Below are 26,749 nucleotides of genomic sequence, written 5' to 3'. Positions count from 1 at the left end.
TGAAGAAGTTAAATATGCGTGCTCCATAATGGTGCAATTGGGAGCCTAACTAGCAATTATAAAATATTCTTCAGTAATAACTAACTTCTAATTGTGTCAGGTGTTTCGCAACATAAAGGTAAAAATTCAGGTTAAATGTATTTTTCCAAGGAAGGGCCACTAATATTACAGGTGTCGTTAAGAACATTTCTTTACTGAAATACCAAAAGAGTGATTAGTGCAAGTAGTAGAGATCAGAAAATACATTAAATGTATTTCCAGCAGTGAATATTGTTGGAGTGAACCAAGAAGCACTGTGCTTCTGAATTTGTTTTTTGCTCAAGTGGAGTTGGGATATAATTAGGGCTGTTTCTTGCCCTGACCTGTAATATGTATGTTCTGCCCATGTGAGTAGGAAGCATATACTTTTCAGGATAGGGTCATCCTGAATGTTAAGTTGTTGTGATGTTAATTCCTGGAAGTTACATCTTTCTGCAGTCTTATTTTCTAGCCTTTTTCCCCTCTCTGGTTATTACTGCTGAAGCTGCATTAGCATCACCACTTCAGTTTTGTAATGTACACTTTGTAATGCTCTTTGTTCCAATAAGTATTATTTATTTTGATCCTTTCTTTAGAAAATCTTTTTTTTCCTTATCTGGTTAGTCACGTAATACATTCTACTGATACATGTGTAGCACATACCAATTAAAATAGAACCAATTAAAATACTGAGTTAAAAATCTTAGACTTCCCAAAGCGTATGATCGTGTTGTTTTCAAACTTCATTTGTTGCCTCTTGTTTTCATAAGCTGTTGTAATACTCTTATCTTCCTTTCTGTTATTCCACCTATAGCTATTTCGAGTACTTAGATTGACAGCTTTTGAGCAAAGGTCTGTTCTGATCTGTGAGAGACTTTAGTTGTTCAGGTTCTGTAGAAGTAAGAGGGTGATGATATCTTAAGTGACGGTAGGTTTATGAAGGAGTCAAAGAGGGTTTATTTATTTAAACATTCTGGTTCTCATCTTTAATTCCTTCTACGTCTTGGTTGGGGGGAAGATTTAATGTATAAACTAGACCTATTATTGTGGGGTTTAAAACTGTAAATGGATAAGCAGAATTCGCAGGATTTCTATTTTTGTAAAGTATTTTGAACTATGATTTCCTAGAAGTGGAGGGCGGTATGAGACATTAAAATTTCTACGGTATTAAAATTTCAGCATGCTTCAGCTGACATACCAAATTGCATGGGTGTAGATACTGTATTTTGAAGCAAAGCATATGGTTGCCTATATATGAACAATCTTATTTCTATAACTTTGTTTGTGACTATTAATAGTAGCCAATTCTTTACATATTCAGTTACACTGTAAATTTATCTATCTGTGCATGTATCCTGGGGCAAGAGATTCAGTAAAAACATTACTCTTTACAGTTTGCAAACTGCACCTAGTTTTCGTAAGAGAAGACTATTTGAAAAAGAGTATTAAATGTTGCTGCATTTTAGCTTGAAGATTAATTAGAAGTTAAGACTTCTGAATGTAAAAAGTAGATCTTCAAAATATGGAAGATAATAAAATACAGTTATGACTGGGTGAATCACTAAGCTGTCAACCTTACAAGAGAAATGCTGATACGTAATCCAAAAAAGCGTGTACTTATTAATTCATTCTTTTTTTCCTATTTATATGTATTTTTTAAAAGGCATCATGTATTTATCAATAGTACAGTTCTTTACTTCTGCCCATAAATGAATGCGTTATTGATACCCCTTCTTTGTGGTAGGAGTGAAAATTTTAAGTCTATAAACTACCCCAGTTTATCAGGAATTTATGTATTTCTTAATAAAAAGAGCTGTTTCAGGTTCATTTATGCTTATAAATGTTGTAAGCTAAAACATTTAGGCATCTGTTCTTCAGAAAGCTTGCAATGATAAATTGAGGCTCCAAACTTTAATGGTCTAATGCCTTGCTGTTACTTGTAAGCGTATGTATATTTAAGATGGATATTAACAATGATGCTCTGATAAAGAACTGCAGAATCATCTTGGTTAGAGAAGACCTTAAAGATCATCCATCTGGCATACTGAGTCCAATCACTAAACCATGACACCTAGTGCAATGCCTATTAATCTCTTAAATACCACGAGGGATGGGAACCAACCGCTTCCCTGTGCAGCCCAGTCCGTTCCAGTGCTTGACCCTTTCCTTGAAGAAGTTCTCCATAATATCCAATCTAAGCCTTCCCTGGTGCAACTTGAGACCATTTGTTTGTGTCCTAGGCTATTGAGATCTTGTCCAACCTCCCTCCTCAAGCAGTGTTGCCTAGAACTGGTTGCCCAGGGCCATCTGCTGAAGTTATGCTTAGTGTCCATGATCTCACTCCTACCTCTGGGCTTCGAACCTATCCAACCTATCCTTTTCTGCAGGGAGTCATTTCCCTAGATAACTTGGGCAGTTTTACTGTTTGAGGAAGTGGTATTTTTGGACCGATTTCCCCTACCCTTTCCATATATATGTGTGTGTGTGTGTCTGTATATATATATGTATAGTGTTTAATTTCTGTGCCGAATAGAACAGGTTGTGTGAGCTGCTTAGATTTTTTTTTTTTTTTTTTTTTTTTTTTTTTTTTTTTTTTTTTTGAGAAAAAGCTTTAGAGGAATCGGGACCTTCTGAGTATGAGTTACTTCTTACATGTTTGTTGTTTTTTTTTTTGTTTTTTTTTTTTTAAGATTGATAAGAAAACGAAAGCTGTTCTAGTCTTCAACAAGGACTAGCTATGTAGAACTCGGCAGGTCAGCTAGAAGTTCATACACATGAAAAACCATGAACTGATGAAGTCAGTTAATGTCCATAAGCCATTACATAGTATGGTATGTGCTAAGCCACTTCAGATTGATGAATCATTCATGAGATGTAAGGGGCAGTGTCTTATGGTAATTATTTACAAATTGGACAGGAAAAAACAGGAACCCATTACCTTCAGTAACTTGTCCCTTGTGTGATATTTTTGGAGCACAGAATACTTTGATACCATTGATAATTACATGAGATAATATTGCAGTTAGTGTTGAATATTAAATAATGGAAAGTATTTGAATACCAGATAGTATAATATTGGTTGAATACCAAACAATATTAAGTACCAAAAAGTTTGTTTGTCAAAATTGCTTTTCATGTCACCCATTTCTGATCTTTATGACTGTGTTGCTGTCCTGAGGTGACTGGTATTAGTAGTTTGCCGTTTTCAGACAGTGGACTTTGTTGCTATGTCGTGTGACCTACTGTTGTTGCTGCAATAGGAATTGTTTCTTAATCATTGATGATGCAGTTTGTGAAGCATCTTGTTTGCGAATAAGGTTATTCTTCTAAAAATAAAAAACTGGAATTCAAGACATGATCACAAACAGGATAAAGAAAGAAACAGTGATACTTACTGGTCTGGCAAGTAAGTACTCCTCTTGCTATTGGTTCTTGCCTCTCTTCCTCATGAATTATGTGTACAGGTGAACTCCTTAGACTTGCAGCATGAGATGACCAAATTCTTTGGTAGTTAATACCTTTGATTGCTAACTGCACTTTCCTTATTTTCTCAAGGGGCTTATCTAGGCTCAGTGTTTAAAAAAAAAAAAAAACTGATCAGGATTTTTCCAATTTTTGACTGACTTGTTTTGGGATTTGTAGGAAACTAAAGATAAAGGTTAATTTGTATTTATATTTCCTATATGTATTTCATATCTACAAATCTGATTTCCCAGTGCTAGTTATAATAAAGGCCTTATTGGATATTGCAAGGAATTCATTACTATACGTCTGATTCTCTATTCATATCTTGCTAGTGGCTGCAGAAACTAAGAGAAAAATAGGAAAAGACAGTGGTAACCAGTGCTGGAAAAAAAGCCATCCTGATTTGCTCTGTAGAAAATTTTATTCTACTGTATGAGCTTGTGAGCAGAAGTAATGAATTAGAAATCTTCATCACATGGCCAAATCACTTCATCAGATCTTGAAACTTGCTGACAGATTTCCCTCAGAAAGCAAGGGAAATCCTCAAATCATTTGTATCCAAGGCTCAGCTGATAATCAGAATATCACTCTAGGCAGCTTTAGACAAATATAAAATCAAAGCTTTAATTACTGAGAATATTATGATTAAAGCCTGGAGACACATGAAGGAGATTATTGGGGAGGGGAGAGAGGTTGCGTACATTCGTCAAAAGCTAATGAATGTGTAACTCTATTAAGACCAAGGAATTTTCTTGCTTAGTCCAAATACACCTCTCACTAGTGAGGAAAAACACCAGTTTTCACACTAGTAGTGGAGAAAAATGGTAATTTTAACACCAATACATGCTTAATACATGGGAAGTATTGTTGTTGATGGATAAGCAAAACACTGATTTTAATGCTCTCACTGATCTACCCTCATTCCATAAAACAGACACTGACACACACGTTGGGAGTCAGCTCTGTGCTCTCTTATCGCTCTGTGCTCTCTTATCACTCTGGCTGCCATTACCTCAGACAGATGGGGATACGAAGCCTAACAGTCACAGGCTTCTGGGTTGTGACAGTCTTGGTTGACTATGTTGTTTTCCCTGTTTCTTGAAAGGTTTAGTCAAAGATCTCCTCTAGAACATAGTATGAGAGCATATTTGTTTTTTCTTTAGCAAGAAACATCTTGTTATGATACAAGAATTATTTATTTACAGTTGGTTGTTTCAAAGAATCATAGAATATTTGAGTTAGAAGGGACCCACAAGGATCACACACTCTGGCTTCTGGCTCCACACAGGACCACTTGAAATCACACCCGGTGTCTGAGAGCATTGTCCAAATGCTTCTTGAACTCCTTCAGGCTCAGTGCTTTGACTACTACCCTGGGGAGCCTGTTCAGTGCCCAACCACCCTCTGGGTGAAGAACCTTTTCTTAACATCCAGCCTGACCCTCCCCTGTTGCAGCTTCAAGCTGTTCCCTCGGGTCCTATTGCTGGTCACCAGAGGGAAGAGATAAGCTCCTACCTCTCTCCTCCCCCTCAAAAGGAAGTTGTAGACTGTGATGAGGTCTCCCCTCAGAAGGCAGCAGACAGCTATGCAGTTCCAGTTTTGAAGAGCACATTGCTTTTCATCCATTGCAACAGCTTCAAATCACTTGTTCTTTCTTCTGTAGTAAGATTGTTTCATGAACCAATTTGTTGTTCTTGACCTACAGTGTATTTGTTCCCATATCTCTGTTCACCTTGCAAGCAGAAATGATGTAAGGTTTCAGGAAAGACAAGCTCTTGGTTATTACCAATCTTGACCTTTGGCAGGTCACCTTTGACAGGTGCAAGCGTTGTCACAATAAATAGATATGTCAATTTCTTGGGACTCACAAGCTTTTTTATTATTATTATGGTAAGGCTAAATATAAATTAGAAATTACCTTTAGTGTCCTTTAGTTACTTACCAAAAGTGCAAGGAAAAGATTAAAGCTGAAAAAATTACCTTTCCTGTAATGAGGACATTTTAGTACATTTACATGCCCTATAGAATTAAGTATTTCGTGCTTGTCAGTCTCTGAAATACCATCAACTACACTTTGATTTCCAATCAAATGTCTTAAGATCAGTTTAGGTTATAAAATGAAGTTACTAACATTAAATAATACATACTTAGAGTATGACATCTTAAATAAAGTCTGTTAGTGCTACCCTACTTACAGGATGCTCAACTTCTGTGAAAAGCCTTATGTGTACAAATAAAGTGATGGTGCTGGCATTTTTGTTGAAATGAAATGTAGTTAACATATTGTGGCAAACTGTAGTTGTTCAGTGTTTCAGGATGAAAGGCTGACCAGCAATCATTATTCTTGTCTTCTGGGAATAAATTGAGTGATTCAGTCCTCTTGCCTCTGAAACCCACACACAAGCATGCTGCTGCTGCTGTTTGATGATTTCATATATCCGTGTTAAGAAATCACAGTCATAGTTTGAAGTGGCACTTAAAAAATACAAACAAAACCCCAAACGCTCTAACTAGCTGAAAAGATGTTTTTGGGTACTTACCTATACTAAGTAATGAAAATAAAATTCACTAGGAATAAAAAGAAATAAAATGGAATTAAGTGCTTCACAGGATTGGTCATATTAGCATGTGATAATAGTGAAAAACAAGCCCGTATATGAGACTAAAATTAGTGTCCTCGTATTTAAATAAATATCTTCTGGCCATTTGAGTGGGATTTCTGAAGGTCATGCTTGCATTTTGAACTGAATCCCTCCTAGGTACTTGTTGTTGAGGGTACTCTTTGATAAAATTAACTGATGTCTGGTTACAAGAAACTCTCCAACTAAGGCAGTGTCAACTGACAGTCTAGCATATTGAATTTTGTAGATCGTGCTTTGTTAACTTTTGTTGCACATGAAAGCTGCAGCTTGTCAATAGCAGAGTACCAAACTGATGGCTACATTCAGTTGTCATCACTGTCAACTTTTGTGGCTCTGCACTAAAATTTATTGTACAAGCAGACTGCTCAGTTATGTTGGAGATTTTGCTCACACAGCATGTTCATGAATCTACTGTGTATAAGTAGGAAACCTTATCTGCCACTTGTTAATAGAAAAAGACATGGCATCCAGAATGCAGTTTTGAAGGTATCACCTTAGAAACAATTAACTGTTAACTTCAGCATCTAGTATCACCTACAGTAAAATTTCCTCTGAAGAAACTCACTTTCTCATCAGTATGCATATCTGCATAGCTATCCTAATTTATCAAACTTTGGGAGGCTCTCTTCATATTTCATTTTTGACCTGTGTGAAAATTGACCTTTTATTCTTAAACTAACTTAAAAAATACCTATGTGTGTATACATTATATATAAAAATATATATATATATATATATATATATATATATAAAAAGGTTATATTGAGCTATATATATATAAATAGCTGAACTTAGCTATTTAGCATATCAAAACTGCCATTTTAATATACAGGGAAGAATCTACTATATTAAGCTCTATGAAAACTCGTGTAGCTCTGTGCTGGAGAAGAATACTCAAGCATAGAAACCAAACCTGTTTAAGAAGGCGTGCGGTTGTTGATACCACTTTGCCTTCTGAGAGATTCATTGTGAAACATAAGTTGTAATGAAAATAATTTTGTTTGCTTGTAAGTTAGTATTTTTTTCAATAGTGAGTGCTTCAGAAAATAGGTTTTTCTATTCCAATTTTAGAACCTTTATTGCATTTGTAGCCACTTAACTTTCAATGCAGGAAAATGTTGTAAAGCTGGATTTTTTTTAATTATTATTTTTATTAAGAGTTGCTGAAGCATGGCCTTTTTCCCTTTTCCACCCACACAACGTATGTGTCTTGAATCATATCCATGGTAGTCTGGAAGTGGTGACCATCTGTGTAGAGGTAAGAGTGTACACTACTAACTGATAGTGTTAAAAAAAAAAAAAAAAAAAAAAGGTCATTGTAAGAAAAAAAATCCTCTTAGCAAGTTACTGACTTAATTACATAAGATAATTGAATGCGGAAGGGTGGCTAGTAGAAACCACCCCTCAGAAAATTCAAAAGGAAAGCCTGGTTTGAAGATAGCAGACATTACTTTTTGAATTGTCCCCAACTGATGGCTGACTCCAAAACTCTGTAAGACTTAAATGGACTCCAGATTTTCTTCACAGTGCATCATCTTTATTGGCAGTCTTGCTTGCATACCTCTGTACTTTCAGTAAAAATGTTCAGTTTGCATTGACAGTAGTGAAGAATACAGTGTAGGCACAATTAGTTTAGTTACGGGAATGTGAGTTTTACAAGAATTGAATGTTTTCTTTAAGTTTTCTATAAGGCTCGACAAATGCTTCTTATTTGAGGCAATTTGGTGCATAAGTCTTTACTTAACAGTCTGAGAAATGCTCTTACTTTCAAGAACAGAATGATTTTTATTTTGAAGGACAGAAATTCAGGTGCCTGAGGGCCCTAAGAAATATTGCAAAGCAATATTAGTTTTTCAGGAAATATCACTGATAGGTATCCGATGCAATGCATCTTTCAGATAGGTTTATGTCATACATACTTTTACTTTTTATTGGCTGCTTAATATGTCCAGTATATACTGGATGTATTTCTGCAGTATGCTTAATGTGAAATTGTAGCTTTGAGCCTATTTTAATGCTATTCAGATGCGTGTTTTCCTGTGGAATTTGTGGAAATTTATATGTCATTTTGTTCTGTTAAACTGGTAAATAGTTAGCTGTCTGGTTATTGAAATAATTAGATACAGAAATAACTGACTTAACAGTGTTGAAGAAGCATGATAAAAGCTACTCCAGCAGAAACCAGCTCCTATTATACGTCAGTCTCATTTGTGTCACTCTCATTTGTTTTACTCTGTTCCTTGTGAACAAAAACATTATGATGAAGAGACAAGTGATCTTAGTTTATCTCGAAACTGGAAAAAAGCAGAATGATGTGTAATGGGAAACAAGATTTATCAGAGGAACCTTGAACTGTTGCCTGAACATCTGTGTATAAAGAATCCTCTATTTTAAAGATCAGAAATCTGCATCTTCAAACAGCAATTGACTCATCTTCATCTGTGCCATGGTAGAAACTGTCTGTAAAATTATTGCTAAGCTTTTGTTAGGTTGGAAGCACTGTGAGTGTTAATTGTGTTATAACAAGTTGACTAGGCTATAGCCCACAGCTGTTGATATCATGCATTTGAGTAGAAATTTTGAAAGGTTTGGAGTACAATTCATACTGAGTTGTTTTGAGGTATTAAGAAAATTATCTGCAAACATCTATATATGTTTTTACTCTAACTAAAATAGGTGAATGGCTTAATGAAAATTTACTGTAACCTGATGTTTTCTATTAATCTTGAGGTATGATAAAAACTATTTTGACAGGGTTAGCCGTATTCTTTTTCATTGGTGACATAACTTCTTTTCAAATTATTCTTAAGTTTTGCAGGTTGGTCAATAGCATGAATGTCAGTAACATTAATTAATTAACCATGGCCAAAAGATAAGTTGATTCTTCAATATGCATGTGTATATATATTGTGTGTGTATATATATAATAATAATACACGTATTTATGTATTTGTATGTGTACATATGTATGCGTGTATTTAAAAAAAAAAAAAACACTGACCCCCCAACCTTTTAGTTTTGCTACATAATCTGACTAGGTTTTAGTCAGCTTTGTTAAATTATATTGGACCATCTTATGTTTGTTGGGCTTTAGTTGCAACACTATTTTCTTAAAAAAAAATAAAATAAAATAAACCAGTCAGAAGACAGAAGTTAGCACTGAGTGTTTTTGGTGTGTGATTATATTACATATAGCAAGTCGTTGACTTTTTAATAAAAATAAAATAAAATTATAAAAAAAAAAACACAAGGCAAAGATGTTTGATTTGGAAGGACACATGCTAAATCAGTAGACATTTGCAAAGATGTAAGCTTTATTTGAGATGTGAAGCAGAAGTATTTATAACTCCCATGTGTTTTGCTGTTTTAGTTACACAATTGCATTAAAAAATATTGCTGCTTTTCTTGTTCGCTGTACAACGTGGCTGATAATTGATTCATTATGTATTTTTTGGTACAAGGAGAGACATGTAGTTTCTCCTTTCACAGAACAAAGTGCATTTACTGACTAAACACTTTTACAACAACGACAAAAAAGATCAGAGAACTAGATGGGACCATTTTAACAGAGCACGAACATTCTTACGTGTAGAATCACACGAGTTCATAAAACATGAATTTGTTCTTCTAGGGACAACAGTGTTGAGTGTTACCTAAAAAAAAAAACTAAAATAAAGTTAGCTCTGTGATAAATCCACTGATCATCATGAAGAAGTTGCTTTGCAGCATTTTAGCACCAGTGAACTTTTTCCTTACTTGGATTGACTTGTTAGGTTATAACTGTAACCTGTTCGGCTGTACTTCAGTGTGTGATTTTGCATTTAGTATGTTTGGCTTGCTTTTTTAACTTGCTTAAGAATTTATGTTGTGACATTATAATCTTGCTTACCAGAAATGATTTGTATTTAGACTTATGCTTTGAGTGTGTTTTTTTTTTTCCTTTTTTTTTTCCTGAATATCATTAAACTGTGCTTGACTTTCTATCTGGGAGAAACTGCACCTAGTTTAAGGCTTGGGTGAATTCCCTAGTCCTCCAAGAAGAGGTATGCAGGCAGAACCTGTTGATTCTGGGAAGAAAAAATCATGCCTGTATATTTCCCGAGTGTGTATTAGTTCTTGACAGCTCTTGGTCCTCAGTATTTTCTTCTGGGCTGCACGCAGGCTTAGAATACAGGTGGTTGTTTACTGTCCTGGATATGGCTCCTCAGGGTGAGATATAGCAATTTTATTGAGATAGATAGCAAAAGAGCGAGCACAAAACAAGATACCGCTATTGCTGAAACTAAACACTTGAATTACTAATTGAACATTTAGAAGATAGAGATATTTGACTTTCTGCTACTTTGTGTTCCAGGTAGAGAGAGGGAGGCAATCTGTAGAGTTTCAGTGGGACAAGATGCATTGAATTCCTTTCCAACTTCAAAAATTATTGACTGTGATAACAACTACCAATTGTAATTCCTAAAATGCCTGGTTGATTTGCTATTGAAAGTAGTCACCATCTAAAAACAAGCTTCACACATCTGCTAATACTGTGTTAGCCTTTGTCTTGACTAGACTTGGGTTAAAACAGATGCTATTAATCACGGGTTACCCCTTTTCTAAACATGCTCTACAGTAGAGTTTAGGAAGGATATGAATGAAGTTCAGGTACCTGGGCAGGTGGTAATTGTTGTGTAAAGCGAGAGTGTCCTTACTGCACAGTTTCTCCAGCTATAGCTGCATGATTTTATGGGTAGTCTTTCCCCTCTGTCTGAAAAGTGTGGTTTAGTTTTGTTGATGGACAGTTGCATGTTTTTATTAGACTTTACTGAGAGTAGTTAGCAAATTTTGACTGCTAATTTCTGCACATTTTCCACTTAGCTTTGGTGGGCAAATGGGGAATGTTTTGATGGGTGTAGTACCCACTGAATTGCATGCACACCATGCATGTATCTTAAAAATACAAATGTGATTAAAAATCATAAGGACTCAGTGTTGGCTACCTGTGTGGATGAGAACTTACTCACTTAAACTTGGTTTAAGGCCGAGTACACGAATCTGTTACCCTCTTTAAAGAAGACTTGTAACTCTTGCAGAAGCAGAATACAACAGAACTAAAGAATGGCTAGTACTGAACTTGCTTGAAAACCATTTAACTTAATTAATTGAGTCTGACATTCAGTGTAAATTGTCTGATTTAATTATTAAGTGCCATAAACTAGTTATGGAACAGACACAATGAACAGTATTCATGCTTGCTTGATGAATTCGTTACCATGAGTAATTCTTGAATGTAATTTGGGTCATAAGTCAATTCAGTACTGTATGCCTGCAAGACAACCAAGATCTTGTCCTCTAACCTCAGTAGCTAAAATTAAGAAAACAGGCTATTTTCGATCGTTGAAAGTAGAATCTGCAAAACAGTGACTTGATTCAGGCAGTTGTCAATAGGTTTTATGTGCCTAACAGTATAGTTGGCAGCTCCAGTAACAGGAAGCCTCCAGCTATGAGAAAATGGGGAATATCAGCTTCTTGGTTTCACTAGAACGTGTTACAGAGTCACACAGAAAACTTGATGAGAGTAGATGGAGTCGGTTTGGGAAGGAGGTGCCTAATTGGTACAAAAATAAAATAAAATTGCTACCCAGTTTATGGGAAGTGATATTTTCTTGTATGAAGAACTGATATCCCTGGGGAATGAACATACATGCACAGCAGTGTAGATGGAAATCTAAGTAATTTATGGAGCAGTTATATTTTAATAGCAAGAGCTGCAGGAGATTTTCATTCTCGAGTCTTTGTAGGTTCAAAAAGATGTCTCTTACTGCTTCTGTTCCTTTTGTTTTGAACTAGATCAATAATATTTTTTTTGTCTTATTTCATGAACTTCTCTCTCTTTTTTTTTAATTTTTTTTTTTTGAGTTTTAACTTTCCCTGCTTTTACTTGAAGTTCTTCTTAGTTCTCTACAGAGATACTCTGTGGTTGTCTTTTTCAGCCTTGGTCCCTGCTGACCTCCTTCTGACTGGTCTTATGCTTTATTAATCATTATAATAAAAGGAGGGTTAATTTCCATGGTGTTTCATTTATTCTTTGAAAATGGGATATGCTGTGAAAGTGCACTAGACTGAATTTTGGTTTCTAGGAACATATAATTGTATTAAGGTACAGCATGATATAAGCACTGGAGTTAAGCTTGTGTTGCAAATAAGGGAATTGAGCAATTTGAGCAAGAAAGATGAGATGAGGCATAAGAAATTCATGGCAGACTTCTCATGACACTAATGAACATATAAAAATGTTTAAAATGCAGAAGAGCATTTGAAAATGAAGAAAAAAATCCAACAAAAAGAATTCAAAATACATAGGTCCCAATAGTTAAGATGATTGAGTGGTCTGGAGAACAAGTCTTATGAGGAGCAGCTGAGGGAGCTGGGGTTCAGTCTGGAGAGGAGGAGGCTCAGGGGTGACCTTATCACACTCTACAGGTACCTTAAAGGAGGCTGTAGCGAGGTGGGGGTTGGTCTGTTCTCCCACGTGCCTGGTGACAGGACGAGGGGGAATGGGCTAAAGTTGTGCCAAGGGAGGTTTAAGTTGGATATGAGGAAGAACTTCTTTACCAAAAGGGTTGCTAGACATTGGAACAGGCTGCCCAGGGAAGCAGTCAAGTCACCATCCCTGGAGATCTTTAAAAGATGTTTAGATGTAGAGTTTAGTGATATGGTTTAGCGCAGGACTTCTTAGTGTTAGGGCAGAGGCTGGACTAGATCTTGGAGGTCTCTTCCAACCTAGACAATTCTGTGAGTGTGTGAATTCATGCTATTTACTTGTCTTGATGTTACTGTGACATTTCCATCATCTTGCATGGAGAACCACATAAGAGCTGTAGGAGTGTTTGCAGGGGCATTGCTGGGAGGGAATATTTGGGTTCCCTTGTCAGCGGTACAATTCTTTGTCAGGCTGTAGTGGATAGGAGTTCAAGTATTCAGGTCACATTTGCTGCTCAGTTGTTTATAGTGACCCTTAGGGAAGAAGCAACAGAAGGGATGTAAACGTTGCATGGACAACTCTGAGTTTCTGGAACACTTCAGGGCCTACAGCACTGTATCTGTGCTGGGCTGCGGAGTTTGTGATGTTTTTTCCCCGTTTTTTCAAGAGGCTTCTGAGTTAGGCATCTCTTGTAACTTTTGCTAATCTCCTGACCTTGAAAATGGATCTGTGCTCCTGTGAGACACCTCTTGAAGGGTAGTTGCCAATCAAATCAACTAGGAAGGTATTTTATTTACTTAGGTTATCTTAAAGCTAAGCCTTTAGGAAGATGAGTGTTGCAGCTTCCTTTGTTAGTCTGCATTTCCTCACAGCTGAGTCACTGGAAACACAGGCTTGTTTAGAGAGGAAAAAAAAAAAAGCTTGGAGATGATTTTTGCTTGTTTTAAGAAACAATTAACCAAGCTACCTCTCCTTCCCCTTCCCCATCCCATTCTGTTCTTGCTGCTTTAGAGTTTTGCAAGAGCAAGCATTTCCATCTACTGATGGCAAACCATAGTTGTAGGTAACAATTTCTCAGAATGCTGCAGTAGTTCTGCTAGTCGCTGTTCTTCAGAGGTGCTGCTAGACTCTGTTTTCCACTATCTTAACCTTTAACCAATAGATTGCCCCTTCTAAAGGCTCTGTGAAAGGTTTTGCAAAAAGCAAGTTAATTTTTGTGATCCAGATGTATGAAATTGTAAGAGTCTGCACTCCACACAGAATGCATCCGTGAACCCAGAAATAAGAGAGGCCAAAATCTCACCAAAGCATTGCTACCTGGGTGGTTTCATGGTATGGTTTCTCTTAGTATGAAGGTATTTTCAATGTGTTGAGAAAATGTTAAAAATATTGAATAATTCTGTATTTTGGGCTCTGAAATATATTACCTACGGTATAATTAATTGTACAAACTGATTTTTAAAATTTCAAGATACAGGGTGCTTAGATATTGATCATAACGATAGTGGGAAAATATGCAAAGAATGCTGTATTTAGTTACTAGTTAACCACTATCGTGTATATATTAAATTAATAGTAATATCTTTTTCATTCCCTGATGGGCTATATTCTGGGTATTGTGCACTCCCATATTTGCCTCTAAAACCCTGATAAATGTAATCTGTCGGAATGTTTTTAAGACAATAGCTATTTAATGAATAGCTTGTGTGTACAGGAGAAAAGAATAAGCTTGATTGCTTACAATCTGACATTTGAAAAAGCATTTTTTTAGATCTCTTGTATTTGCATATCTAATTGCTATGTAATCAAAACTAAGTGAACTGTAGCTACTTGAAACCAAAAAATGAAAGGCAATCATCTTTACAGGGGGAAATATCCCACTCATGCAAGCCTGTCTGAATATTAGAATTATATTCTTCTTGTGTTTAATTATAGGTGTCTGACTGAGCAGTAAATTTATGCCTGTGTATTAAAAGAGTGAATGTGACCCTGAAACATCAGCTTTCCTTTGTTGCAGCAAAGCATTGGCATTGAGAGAACTTAACAGTGTTGTGTATTTTGGTGATAAGGGATTGTGCCAGAATAGCTGTTAATTACCTGCTTTGTTTGATATGGAAAGTAGTGGTTCCGCACTTTTCTTCCCACCAGTGACAGTACTCAATTAAAACTTGTATTAAACAGTGATAATGCCCTCGTTTATCTGGTGGGGAAGACGTGAGGTGAAAAAAATTAACAGGATTTTTTCAGCTGTTTGGAGGCTGCTTTGTTTTGTGGATTTTTTTTTTCGATTTCTTGTTTTTGTTCCGTGTTGTTTTTTTCCCCTGCCATGAATCTAGCAACTATAAAGGAAAACAAAGTGTCTTGATTCTTTCTGACTCTTAAATGTCCCAATTCATTAATCCTGGCTATAGTTCAAGTTTTACAACAAACAACTTTGATGTCCTGAGTTGGAAGATACCTTTGGAAGATGCTTTCTCTATCATGTTCCATGTCATTCATCTTTGTGAAGATCTGTTGTCATGGGTCCTTATTTCACAAATGTCTATGTTCTTCATGTTTTTTGAAACGTTGTTGCTCACAAAAAGGCAGAGGGTGCTTTTTAAGTTTTTAAGTTTGAGCTTTTCTATTCCAGGTGTTTAGAACATGTTTTCTGATATAACTGTTTTTCTTAGCTTCTGTTAATATTTGGTGTATTATATATATATATATATATATATATATATATATAAAAAATAAATTCTCAGATCAGATTTTTGCATGTTTTTGTAGCAACTTAGTGTTTTTCTCTTAGATTTCTTAAGTATGTGACAAAACCGAATGCAGTATTTTGGATGGGAACCCTTCAATCTTAGATACAATTCTCTCATTAGCAGTATTTTTTTTCATATGTAAATAGAAATAAAAAAAAAAAAAGAACAAGGCAAGGGCGTTAAGCTAGAAGAGACTTGTAATCTTTGTGGTTCTTTGTTTTCTTCTGGTAGTAATGCTCTGTGAAGAATACAGTAAAATTGAAAATGTTCAAAATACCTGTTCTTACGGCTGTTGATTTATAGAATTCTGACAGTAACACTTAATTACTCTGGATGAATAAAATAAATATTTAAGGAGCAACTTGGTTGCCTTACTTAGGAAGTTTGGAAATGTCTATGTTCTTAAAATAAATAAATAAATAAGGAAACAAACTTGAACCGATCTGTTCTGGAAGGAAAAGTTATCAGTGGCTGAATGTCTGATGCTAAACTAATTGGCCAAAAATGTGAAACAGTAAGTAAAAAGGAGTAATTACTGTAACAGCTTCAAAGTGTGTACACTAATTTTTTTTAAGATCTTGGTGAATATGAATATGGAAATACATGATAATTTAACTGGAACTTCAGAGCTTGAACTGTTAGGTGAATCAAGGTAACTTGCAATAAATCAGATTCGTTAGTTGTGCCCAATTATTGCAGGCAACCAAGCTTGTTGAGAAGACATACTTAATGATTAGCAGTACTGATACGTAGACCCAGATACAACCTTAGAATAAAATGGCAACGAATGATTTGCAGGTACACCACCACCTTATAAAAAGCTGTTTAAAGTATGTGAAACCTGAAAGTTTTTCGTGTTTCCTTGAAAACCCAAACAGAATCACTGGTTGAAGGGGAGAAAGCTAACTTCTATTTGTTACTGGAATTGAGTAGTCTGATGGCCAGACTGCAGTGAGAAGTCAGTTGGGGGAGGGTAACAAAAGAGGTTTTAATTGGGGGATTTTATCATGGTTTACAGAAAGAAAACAGAGGATGGCTTTGCTTAGATGATATCTCAGAAATAGCATGTTTTTGTAGTAGCCTGCTTTTCTTTTGAAGGAAATGCTTGTTTCTAGCTATATTAAGTCATGAAATCCATGGAATTATTTAATTGCATTTAATAAACAGCAAAATTTTTCACATGACTATGGAATTTAACTTTCTTCAGGTAATTCGTAAGGTCAATAAATATAGACTTTCCTCCTCTACCCAACTCCACTTTCATACTAAGTAAAGGGTGATAAGCATTAAAGAAAAATATGATAAGGTATTTTATAATCTTGACATTTGAAGTGGAATGATCTCTGACCATTTCATTAACTGTTTTTCCAATTTCTGCTTTTTGCACTGTACAAAAAAAAAAAAAGCAGAATGTGAATTTGAGATGCATTTAGATTAGTGGAATTATTTCTTAGTGTTGCAGTGCAGCAATATGACTGAGTGAGCTCATCCATGTAGGATTAGGTTCTGCAGTGATTAGATAGCTTCCTATGATCAGATACGCTTGTTGAAAGGTAGTTTCACTTTTTAGGTGAGTGCTGCAACCCACACTGTCCAGTCACAGATAGTCTTTCTAATATCACAGCTAGTTTCTTTAAAGTTCCTTAAACTTCTTGTGTGTAGTATCAAGTCCTAACTTCAGATAAAGTTGAGGAATATGTTCTTCTGGAATGAATCATCTTAAATGGACATTGTAGTTTTTCTTCGCTGTAAAGAAAATAATAGGCCTATCTGATCTTTCTGTTTAAATTGTTCAGATTACATTTCATTGTCTTCGGTCACTTGAAAATAATTTGCCAACATTTTCTGTGCGTTTTCCTTATATTGCAGTTAAGATTATACATTCGAATTTTATTTTTTGGGGGGAAGTATTTCATGTGTTTTAGTGCAATTTCCTATTTTGATCTACAAAGTTTCAAAGTAATGTTGCTATATTCAGTTTTGAATAGGCATTAATCTACTGTATTATTTTATAATCTCTATATCCATCTCTTTTTGCAGAGAGGAAAATTACTGTGTTGCAATTATTTGTAGTTTCAAAGTGGGGGAAAGTAAAGAAATTTTTTTGACTTCAATGATTCCCATTCCTAGACCCTTTTTGCCTGAGCATGCTTTCCCATTCTTTTTAGGATTTGTAGTCTTTTTTGAGAGGAATTTCTGTATATCTAATTGTCGTAGAGTGCTGTTTCTCTGTCAGTTTTTAAGTCCATTATACACACTGCTTCTCTTTGGGATCCTAATAATTTTGCTTATGCAAAATTAGTGGATTATGTTTCCATTATTGGACAAAGAAGGCTGTCAATGAATTTTAAACCTAGAATTAACTGAAACAGACACTAGGCTTCTAAGACTGAATTGAAATTCTCATTTTGAAGTCTACTAACTCTTTTTCCGTTTGAAAAATGCCATCTAAATTGAACAAATAATTTTCTGTACCCACCCGATCCAATATTCCGGAATTTCATTTTAACTTGGATAAAAATTTGTGTTCGAGTAGCAAAGTCTCTGTAACCTTTGAAGAAACTAAAATTTCTTCTTAAGAAGTTTCAGGACATGAAAAATCTAAAAGCTGTGAAATAGCTTCCTCTTCAAGTAGCCCTCTAGAATAATACTGTTTGTTAAGCATCCTGGTCACAGAATTTATGTGCAACATGAGGAAAATTCAGACCTCTTGTCTCCTCATGCCACTGTAACATGAATTGATGGTACTTGTTGTTTGCAAAATACAACTATTAAACATACCTTTTCTTTCGTGATGAAAACAGTGCTGCACAAAACATGTCATAAAACTTGTTTTTATTGCAAATGTACCAATGAATCATAGTTTCCTACAGGCTTGGATTCTGCCTATGTAAAATCAATGACTAAAACACTGAAAATGTGAACAATTATTTATTTACGGTTGGAGTGTCTCTCACATTTGTACATGAACCTTTTAGGTACATAACAATGTACCGGTATGCATCTTGTATTTGAGGTATTCTCTGTCCTGAGGATTTTCTGGGCACAACTATGTAACATTGTAACATCGTGATGATATTAATGTTCTCATTCCCTTTTCTTAACCATTTCAACACTCAAGACAAGAATGTTTTTCTTTAGGGGTAAAAATTCAAAACTTATAAAAAAAAAATTACAATTAAAGTGTAAGTATTACACATCCTCAAGCCTAAGGATTTTTTAAGATAGGCTTTTGGGTGATTTGGAATTACCTTCAAGAAAATGTGAAGAATCCATCTAGAAACAAACTTTAATTACATGTATTAACTGAGTCAAGTTATGATGACCTTGGCAATGCTCTAAACCAATTTGCAGTGATTACTGTCAGAGCGGTTCTTTTTCTGTTGAAAAGTAATGGCCTATGATGTATTGGAGGCCAGATTAGATCATCCTAATGATTCTTTCTAGTCATAGACTTTGAAATTGGAAAAAATTGTAGTTCAGATTAGGTATAAAAGCGTGATAACTGTAATAGGTACTGAATAAAATTTCAGTAGTCAAATAGAACACTTAATTTATCAATTGTTTTTTATAAATCACCGAGACTTTTAGTCTTCCTATACATGAAGGAAGCGTATACTTCTGAAATGTATAAAAATTCTACAGTTAGGTTCATTTTTTTTTCCTACACTTTGCTTTGTAGAGTTTCCCACCCTTTATGCATATACTCAGATACGCTAAAATTAAAAGACTGGTGAGAATCAACCTAAAATTTTGGAGCTCCAGTATGGTGTGACTCCATGTACTCTCAGAGAACCCAAAATTTTAATTGAGTAGAATATTAGTATATGAAGTTGTCTTGCTTTGGTCATTCTGGATGAGGCCCTCTATAGCAGCTATTGCCTGAATATAAGGACAACATTCAAAAACAAACCTTAACAATTAGAGTACCTGGCTTTTGTTACACATCTTGTTACTGGCCTTAAGAATTTAGTTCAGAAAAACTTCTTAGTTTAGTCAGGCTTAACACGTTTTTTGGAGGTTTTTTGATTGTTTTAAGAAAAAAATGAAGGTATACTCAGCAGTGCAACAAATTCAACTTCATGGATTTTAAAGACAAAAAGGAAGCCTAGTCTAATAGCCATCAGAAATGAAATTCTGCAGCAAGTTTTATCAGACCTGAGAGATCAGGTGAGAACGATGTGTTGTCTCCACAAAATAGTGACAGTGGTAGCAGAAGGCATGTTTTCCACTGTAAATGTATTAATAAATGCTGATTATATGCAATTTTTACAAATACATTTTGTGTAATAATAAACAGTTCCTTGCTTTCCACAAGTGAGAAAAGTCATTTTCATAAATATCAAAACAGATATTTTACCAATTCTTTGAATTCCAGTCTCTTCACTATGTATTCATGTCAGAAGATACGGTAGTTCTAGTGGTGAGAGTATGTAATTACTTGGAGGTGGGGATGAACGTTAGGACATACAGAGCTTCCAAAATTTACGGTATCCTGGGATGTCTTAGTGAAGGGGACTGTGTGGTTATGTCTACATAGCACAGAAATGCTTATCCCCTTATTCCCTAAGGGAAGCACTTGAATCATACAAATAAGCTTACACAGAGTTGTGTACCAGTTATTTCTGCGCCTGGACTTTCACATGTGCTTACTCAGTGTTACTTCAGCTGCTCTTAGGATTCCCAGGGAATATATACAGTGCAAACTTCATTTCTTAGTTTGAGGAAAAGGTGTTAAAATTGTGTTCCTTTGTCTTATATGTATGTATACTGGGAAAAACTATTTTCATGCCTGTGTTTTTGAATCTGTGCGTAGTAAAATTTTTAAGTACTAATCGTTTATCAGATTCAAGAGTTAGTTTGTTGTTCCAATTATTATTTCTGAAGATACCATCTCCTGTCTAAAATGGGAAGTGTTTTAGAACTCTAATAGGTAAGTTGTTCTACATGTTGTATTATGCTAGAGAAAGTTGTTAAAACAGCTTATATTATATATATATATAAGTGCCCAGATAAAAACTTAATTTCGCAGCTCTCTGTGAAATCTCTGTGAGATTAATCTCTGTGAGATGAGCTACTTGTGTTCTCTTACCGTCTGTCGACACAAGTAGAGATGCAGCCTGAAGTCTTCAGTACTATAAAACTGAAATCACGTTTCACAGGAAAGGCAGAGAAAAATAATGACTTAACAAGTAGTCACTTAACAAATTTACCAATAAATTATACTTTACAATGTAACAACTTGAAAAGATCAAAAGATACTAGTCTATTTGCTCTTCTGCACTTTTCTGTTTCAATGAATTATTATTTGCATATCTGAATACTTTGAATTGATGCCACAACTCTTCTAGCCGGTGGATTTCCTGTGGTCTCATAACTGCAATTTGGATATTAGCATGGCTGTTGAAGAGATACAGAGATCTAGACAGTATTTTTACACACACAGTCTTTTCTCTGTCTTTTTCTTCAAGGCTTGTTAAAATTAAGTCATGCCTGGCTGACTGTTGTGATTCTTCAACAAGCAGCATTGATTGACCCTGTAAGTTCATGCTCACCTCCAAGGTTCGTTCATGCTGGCAAGAGTTAGGAAAGCATTCTTAGCCTTTCCAGCCAATTTGCAAATCCACACCATGAGTTGGCCTTTACACAGTAAGGTTCTGTGTATATATATGACAGTAATCCAGGGTTGGTTTTCAGCTATTCTAATAACATGACAATAGTTCTGTGGCTTACCTGATTTGATTCTTCCTTCATTGCCAAATTAGAAACATGATCCAGTTTTATATTTATGGGACATGATACTGCACTTTGACCATTTCATAAAACATTTTTCATCTTGCTTTGAGATGTCTCAAAGATGACGACTTTTTTTGTGGGTTCTTTGTTCATCTTATGATTTATCTGTGTATCTTATCCTGTACATCTCTTTCAACTTCTTTGTAGAAAACGTGCTGTGCCTACTTGTTACGTTGCATACATTATATCTGCATTATATCCATTTCTTCCTGGAGCTTGAATGCTGGTGTCTTAAGTGGTTGTATATTGTCTATGCTCAGTTTAGTGGCTAAAATTTTATTGCCATTTCAGACTTCTTCATCCACATGAAGAGAAGGATGATGATCTGTTTACAAAAGTAAGATACCTTAGCCCTACATGCAGGGTAGGGATTGGGGGTGGGACAGGGAGGAAATACATGCATATGGCTGAACACGTGAATTGTACTTAAAACTTTGTTTTGACTCTCGTGGACTGCTACTGTAGTTTATTAAATGGTTAAAACATACTCTATTAACGGGAAAAATGTCTGCTTTTTTCCCTGAATTATCCGAATGTTCTTAGTAAAGGCTCTTTTCTGTATGAGACTGTATGGTTTTGTAGCAAGAGTTTGAGTATGTGGTCTAGGTATTGTTTCTAAGTTATAGCAGAAGAGAAATTTCTTTTAGATTACTGTGGAGAAAAACTATATAGGTAGAGCATTGAAACTGATCTTAGACAGACTTCCATGTGGATCAGTTGGCTCTGGGGACGTTTTATCGATCGGGAGTAGCCTTATAGCTCCTGTAGCTTTTCATTTTTTTCGGTCCTCTGTGTTTAATGCTTCGTGTGCAGTAGTTGCTTAAGGGGGTTATTGAGATAAATAGCTGCATGGGTAGGAGCTGTTGCACAGTAAAAGGGGTATTAAAAACATTACTTTAAAAGGTTGGATATTTTGATGTCACTGGTTTGTTTGGTAATCTTAAAAAGAATACAATATATGTATATTTTTTTAAAGTTGGTTGCGTAGTAGATGTTGAAATACTCACATATGTCCTTGAATCAGAATTGAATTCAAATGATCTTAAATTTTGTCAAATGATACACAACTGAAGAGGGTTACACACTCTTAAGCAGAGTAATTCCTGAGCTATTCATATTATTAGTCCTCAGGGAAACAATATTCTTGCTATCACAAATTACTGAAGTTCTTCCATGAGTGGTATGGCATTGGAATTGATTTGATGGTCAGTTCCCATTCAAAGTCTTAAGACTCTTGTTCCCGCTGTTTCATGTACATTCTTGAGAGGCAACTGAGTTCACTGGTTTCTGAATTGCTTCCCTGAGCAGTTGTTTAAGCAGTGGCTCAGCACAGGGGAAGTAGCAGAGTTAGGACTGCTCTTGTCATTGAGAGCTAATTGTGAAGTAATGAGATTACTCGAAGAGGTAAACTTCACCCTCAGGTTCCATGACATGAGATACACGAGTGACTACATTTTACTTCAACTTCTAGTTTATTTCCCCATTAAATCACCCAATAAATTAGGATTTAGATGAAGAGGATTCTTGTTCAATGGAGAGGTGGAAACAATATTATTTTGTGGATATTGTATAATTTTGTGGATATTTTTCTTCTGAGTCTTGAGAAAAGAATCTTGTGTATTATTCTGGAATCATATACTTTGTAAAGCTCTAAGCTACTCATATGAGGCAAACCTGATTTTCTCACTTTTAGCTTAACAGAAAATAAATTATTAGAAAGTATTTATAATTTAGGTGGATTTTTTTTTTTAATTCCATCTTCACTTATAGTTCATCTTTCTGTTAAAATAAAAACAGAAACAAATATTGAATTCTCTGCTGTAGAGATTTCATTCAATGCTTGTACTGTTTCAGTTGGGACTTGCAGTTTGTTGCAGATGGAGAATTATAATTTTTGTTTCTATTACACAGAGCTAAGTTGGGGAACAGATCTAGGGTAAAGACACCCAGGTCTTCGGCTAGCTCTGGTTTGGAACACATGCTATCTTAGCAAATCTTGTGCATCAGTGCTGTTCCTGAAAGCAGTGTTTATAGAACTGTAGCTTCTGTCACCAGGTTCTCTAATCTGAGTATATCAAAATAAAATACTCTTTTGTCAGAGAAGGATGATGAGGCTGACTAATTCTAAAGCAGTTCAGCAAGATCACATTCCATGTGCATCAAGATGAGGAGCTTTAGCAAGTTCATGGATTTGATTTAGCTTCAGACATTGACTACTACCCAACATTGGTTGAGGGTAGTTTATCAAACTGAAATAAGTTAAAGGCAGCATAATTTATAGCTGGATTTTAAGTATGTATTTTAATGTACTTAGATGTATTATGTTTCATATATTTAGGCATCCTTTTTGATGATTACATGTTTTACATAAACAATGTTATTAACTTCCCTATTTAAAATAAAAATTGGATTTCATGCCTTTCCCCTCTCAAACATTGAAATTATGTAGCTGAGGAGTGGATGGAAGGAATGGAAGGGGCTTAAACTGGTTTTTGAATGGAATCAGTGGTGTTGTCTCTCTTTATGTGATCCTCTGTTTTCGATGAGTAAAACATGTAAAAGTACCTACAACCATGTAAATTTTCATTTCTAAGAAAAGCTGCTTTTAAGAAAAGTTAGGATGCATCTGTTTTAAAAAGTATTGACACCTGTACCTTTCTGCAATGTGGTAACACATCATACATGTTAATGTAGACAAAACTCACAGAAAAAAAGCTTGTCCCTCAACTTGCTCCAATCCCTTCTCCCTGCATTCTCACCTTTAGCTACAATGGCTGTCTCAACAGCAACAGGTATTAGAATATGTTATCCTTCTTGCTTATTTGCATCTGGCATGAATAATAATAACAATTACTATTTTACAAATTAGTATCTTGCTATCAGGTGAAATTCACTATGTTTTTTTTTTTTTTTTTTAAAGAAAAATGTTTGCAGCTTTTATGGTAGCTATATCGTAGCGTATGTACAGGCTGTATTTTACAGACATACTAATAGTGGATGAGGTAGACATGTTGGGCTACCTTTAGTGGTTAGCTGGCTCATGGTTTGTTTTTTTCATTCTTTGTTTTTTTCTGTCTCTGCAAAGCACTTCTAAAAATTGTGTTTTTGCTTATTTTGCTGTTTCACAACATGAAGAGGCTTTGAAAATGATTTGAACTTTTTTTTCCCTTATTGCTTTTTATCTTATAAATTTAAGCTGTATCTCAATTGAATTTCTAGGGGGAGTAACTTATTTTTTCATAGCATATGTGATGTTAGTTTATAAAAATGGTGTGCAAATCACCAGTGGTGTCTGTGCAGGAGTATTTAACACAGACCCTTTCCAGAGTTACTGGTTGCTCAGATGAAGTAGGATTTCAGGGGACTGGGAGGGGCGGGAAGGGGGAAGACTGAAGTTTTTTTTTTTTTTTTGAGACTTCTGTTGAATTTTGCATTGTTTTCGCTTAACTAGGTTGTGGTACAGCTTATTGTGGTTTCTTGGGATATCAGTCTCAAGTGTAAACAAGAAGGAATAAAATGTATCCATCACAGGATAAAATAAAAACACTAATCCCAGCCCTTCATGCCTCTATTAAACATCATAAAGAAGCAAAATAGGGCACATGCCCAATTTTTTTTTGCTTTTCAGGTCTCCTTTAAGAGCAGAGACAACCATGATCCAGCAGTTATGGAGGTAGAGGCAAGTAAATGTTTTACTTACTGTAAACATTCCACTAAGTTTGTGCAAGTCAACTACAACTTGAGGAGACCCTGGTTGATAAAGAACCTCAACCCTCCCTTCACCAGATGATGAATTTGCTTTGTATTCTTGGTGAGACGAAAAATAGATTTAACCTTTTATTGCTTATTGACAGATTTCACTTCAGTTGCATACTATGAAATACCTAGCTGGTGTAAAAACACACCAGTTTGTATTACTAAGTCTTTTTATGATAATAGTTTCCAAAGAAAAAACCCTTCGCTAATCTTCAAAATGTGAATTATTTTGGGCGGTTCCTCATAGTGATTTTCTTCTTTAAAGGAAAAAAAAAAAAATCAGTGACTAATATTGCTACCTCCAACTGCTGGCGTTCAAATCAGCTCTTCAGAATTCTCACTTAAAGAAATTCCACAACCTCTTATGCGCTTGGTCTAAACCTGTAATTATTTCCATGCTGGGGACGTTTCTGAGACCTTATGTTGAGTGTCTCCTGAAGGTATTGCTCTTGCTCTTAAAGTAGGTATTCTGTTGTTTTCTGAAAGTTGTATTGGAGGTTCAGGAAGGAACTATGCAGCTGTATTGCTGACATATTAAAAAACAGTCAGCCTCTGAGTGCTAGTGCTCATCAGAAAATTTGACTCCTTCAAGTATGTCAGGCTGCAGTTCTAGTACTGCTCTTACAACAGTTATTTAAGTCTATACGTTCTGTCCAGTGCTGTTCATGCAGCCCTAGTTAGGAATATTTTCTCCCTTCTGACAGTTACTGGTGATGTAAATGACTGTAATGATCTGCTTTGGTGCTAAACCAGCAGAATACTAAAGCTGGGAACTTTTCCTGTTGTTTCTGAGTGCCATGAACTGGATCACAAGCACTTGGGTGTGTCAAGGTCAGACCAGCAGCACTGACTTAAAATAGCTTAAACTATTGAGAAACTGCATACTTCTAGGTGAAGTCTTCAAATTCAGATTGCTTCTGAATTAGTTGAGTTGGGTGGCTGGCATCTTGGTATGTTGTGTAGCTGTTGTTTTTAATATCTTTAGATAATCAATGTTCTGGGGTACCCAAATCAGTTTCTGGACACACCAAATATGGAACATACGGGCTTGAAGTGTATTCTGTCCACCACTAATAAATGTTTTGCTGGGTTCAGTTTTGTTACTTAAGATGAAGACATTTGAAACACAACAGGACTTTCTGACCATGCATCATACTAGATGGATACTTACAGAGAGCTGGGAGGCAAAGTTGTGGAGTTGTACATTTGGGTTTTAGTTCTCTTTAATATCAGTGCTGTTTTAGGGGAGGAAGTGCTGGAGTTTTTCAATGTTTTCAGCACCTTTTTCCTATTTAGAAGTAGTTCATTTGATGTGTCTGAACTCTTCAGTCATAATTCAGTGCAAAGATCAAAGTGTAATAGCTAATACTTAAGAATGTTTTCAATTTCTCGGCAGCATACAATTGTCTCATGGAGGATATTAATGACAAGGAGCATGCTGACACTGTTCATTTTTACCTCACTTCTTTGAATGCTTTGTAAAGAACCTTCAAATTTCGGAATCTAGTTATTTCTTGGTCTTTACTCTTCTTTACTCTTCAACAAAAATACAAAATTTGCATGGTTTCATAACAACAGGGGATTATGTCTATTTGGGGCAGTTTTGCTCAATTTATCTTTAGCAGTGGGGGGGGGGAAATGTGCTGTTGCATGTTACAGGGCTACAGTGAGGACAGGAAAAGCTAGATCTGTTCTGCTAATCTGGGAGTGTGGTTCAGTGGGAGAGCTAATCTGGTTTGACAGCTTGCTGCCACTGAGTGTGCATAGTCAAGTCTTCCTTGCATTGCTTCAGTGCTTAGCTAGCACCTTGGTTAGCTATTGTAGCTTCCTAAATTGACTGAAATAATAATGAT

At 35.5% G+C, this 26,749-nt stretch overlaps 1 protein-coding gene across 44 annotated transcripts in view; it reads left to right on the top strand.

Annotated features, from left to right (window-relative positions):
* The window catches only part of QKI (QKI, KH domain containing RNA binding), a 449,819-nt gene that overhangs the window by 62,281 nt on the left and 360,789 nt on the right, over positions 1-26,749 (top strand). For 38 of the 44 annotated variants that reach the window (XM_072035850.1, XM_072035847.1, XM_072035848.1 and 35 more), the window contains exon 4: positions 24,769-24,819. The exons of the other annotated variants lie outside the window; for them this stretch is intronic. In XM_072035850.1, the coding sequence (XP_071891951.1) occupies positions 24,769-24,819 (51 nt within the window). The remainder of the gene's footprint in view (positions 1-24,768; positions 24,820-26,749) is intronic. 44 annotated transcript variants of the gene reach the window in all.

This window comes from Anas platyrhynchos, chromosome 3, assembly GCF_047663525.1.
Source record: "Anas platyrhynchos isolate ZD024472 breed Pekin duck chromosome 3, IASCAAS_PekinDuck_T2T, whole genome shotgun sequence".
Lineage (NCBI taxonomy): Eukaryota > Metazoa > Chordata > Aves > Anseriformes > Anatidae > Anas > Anas platyrhynchos.
This window is presented reverse-complemented; position numbering and strand designations above follow the sequence as displayed.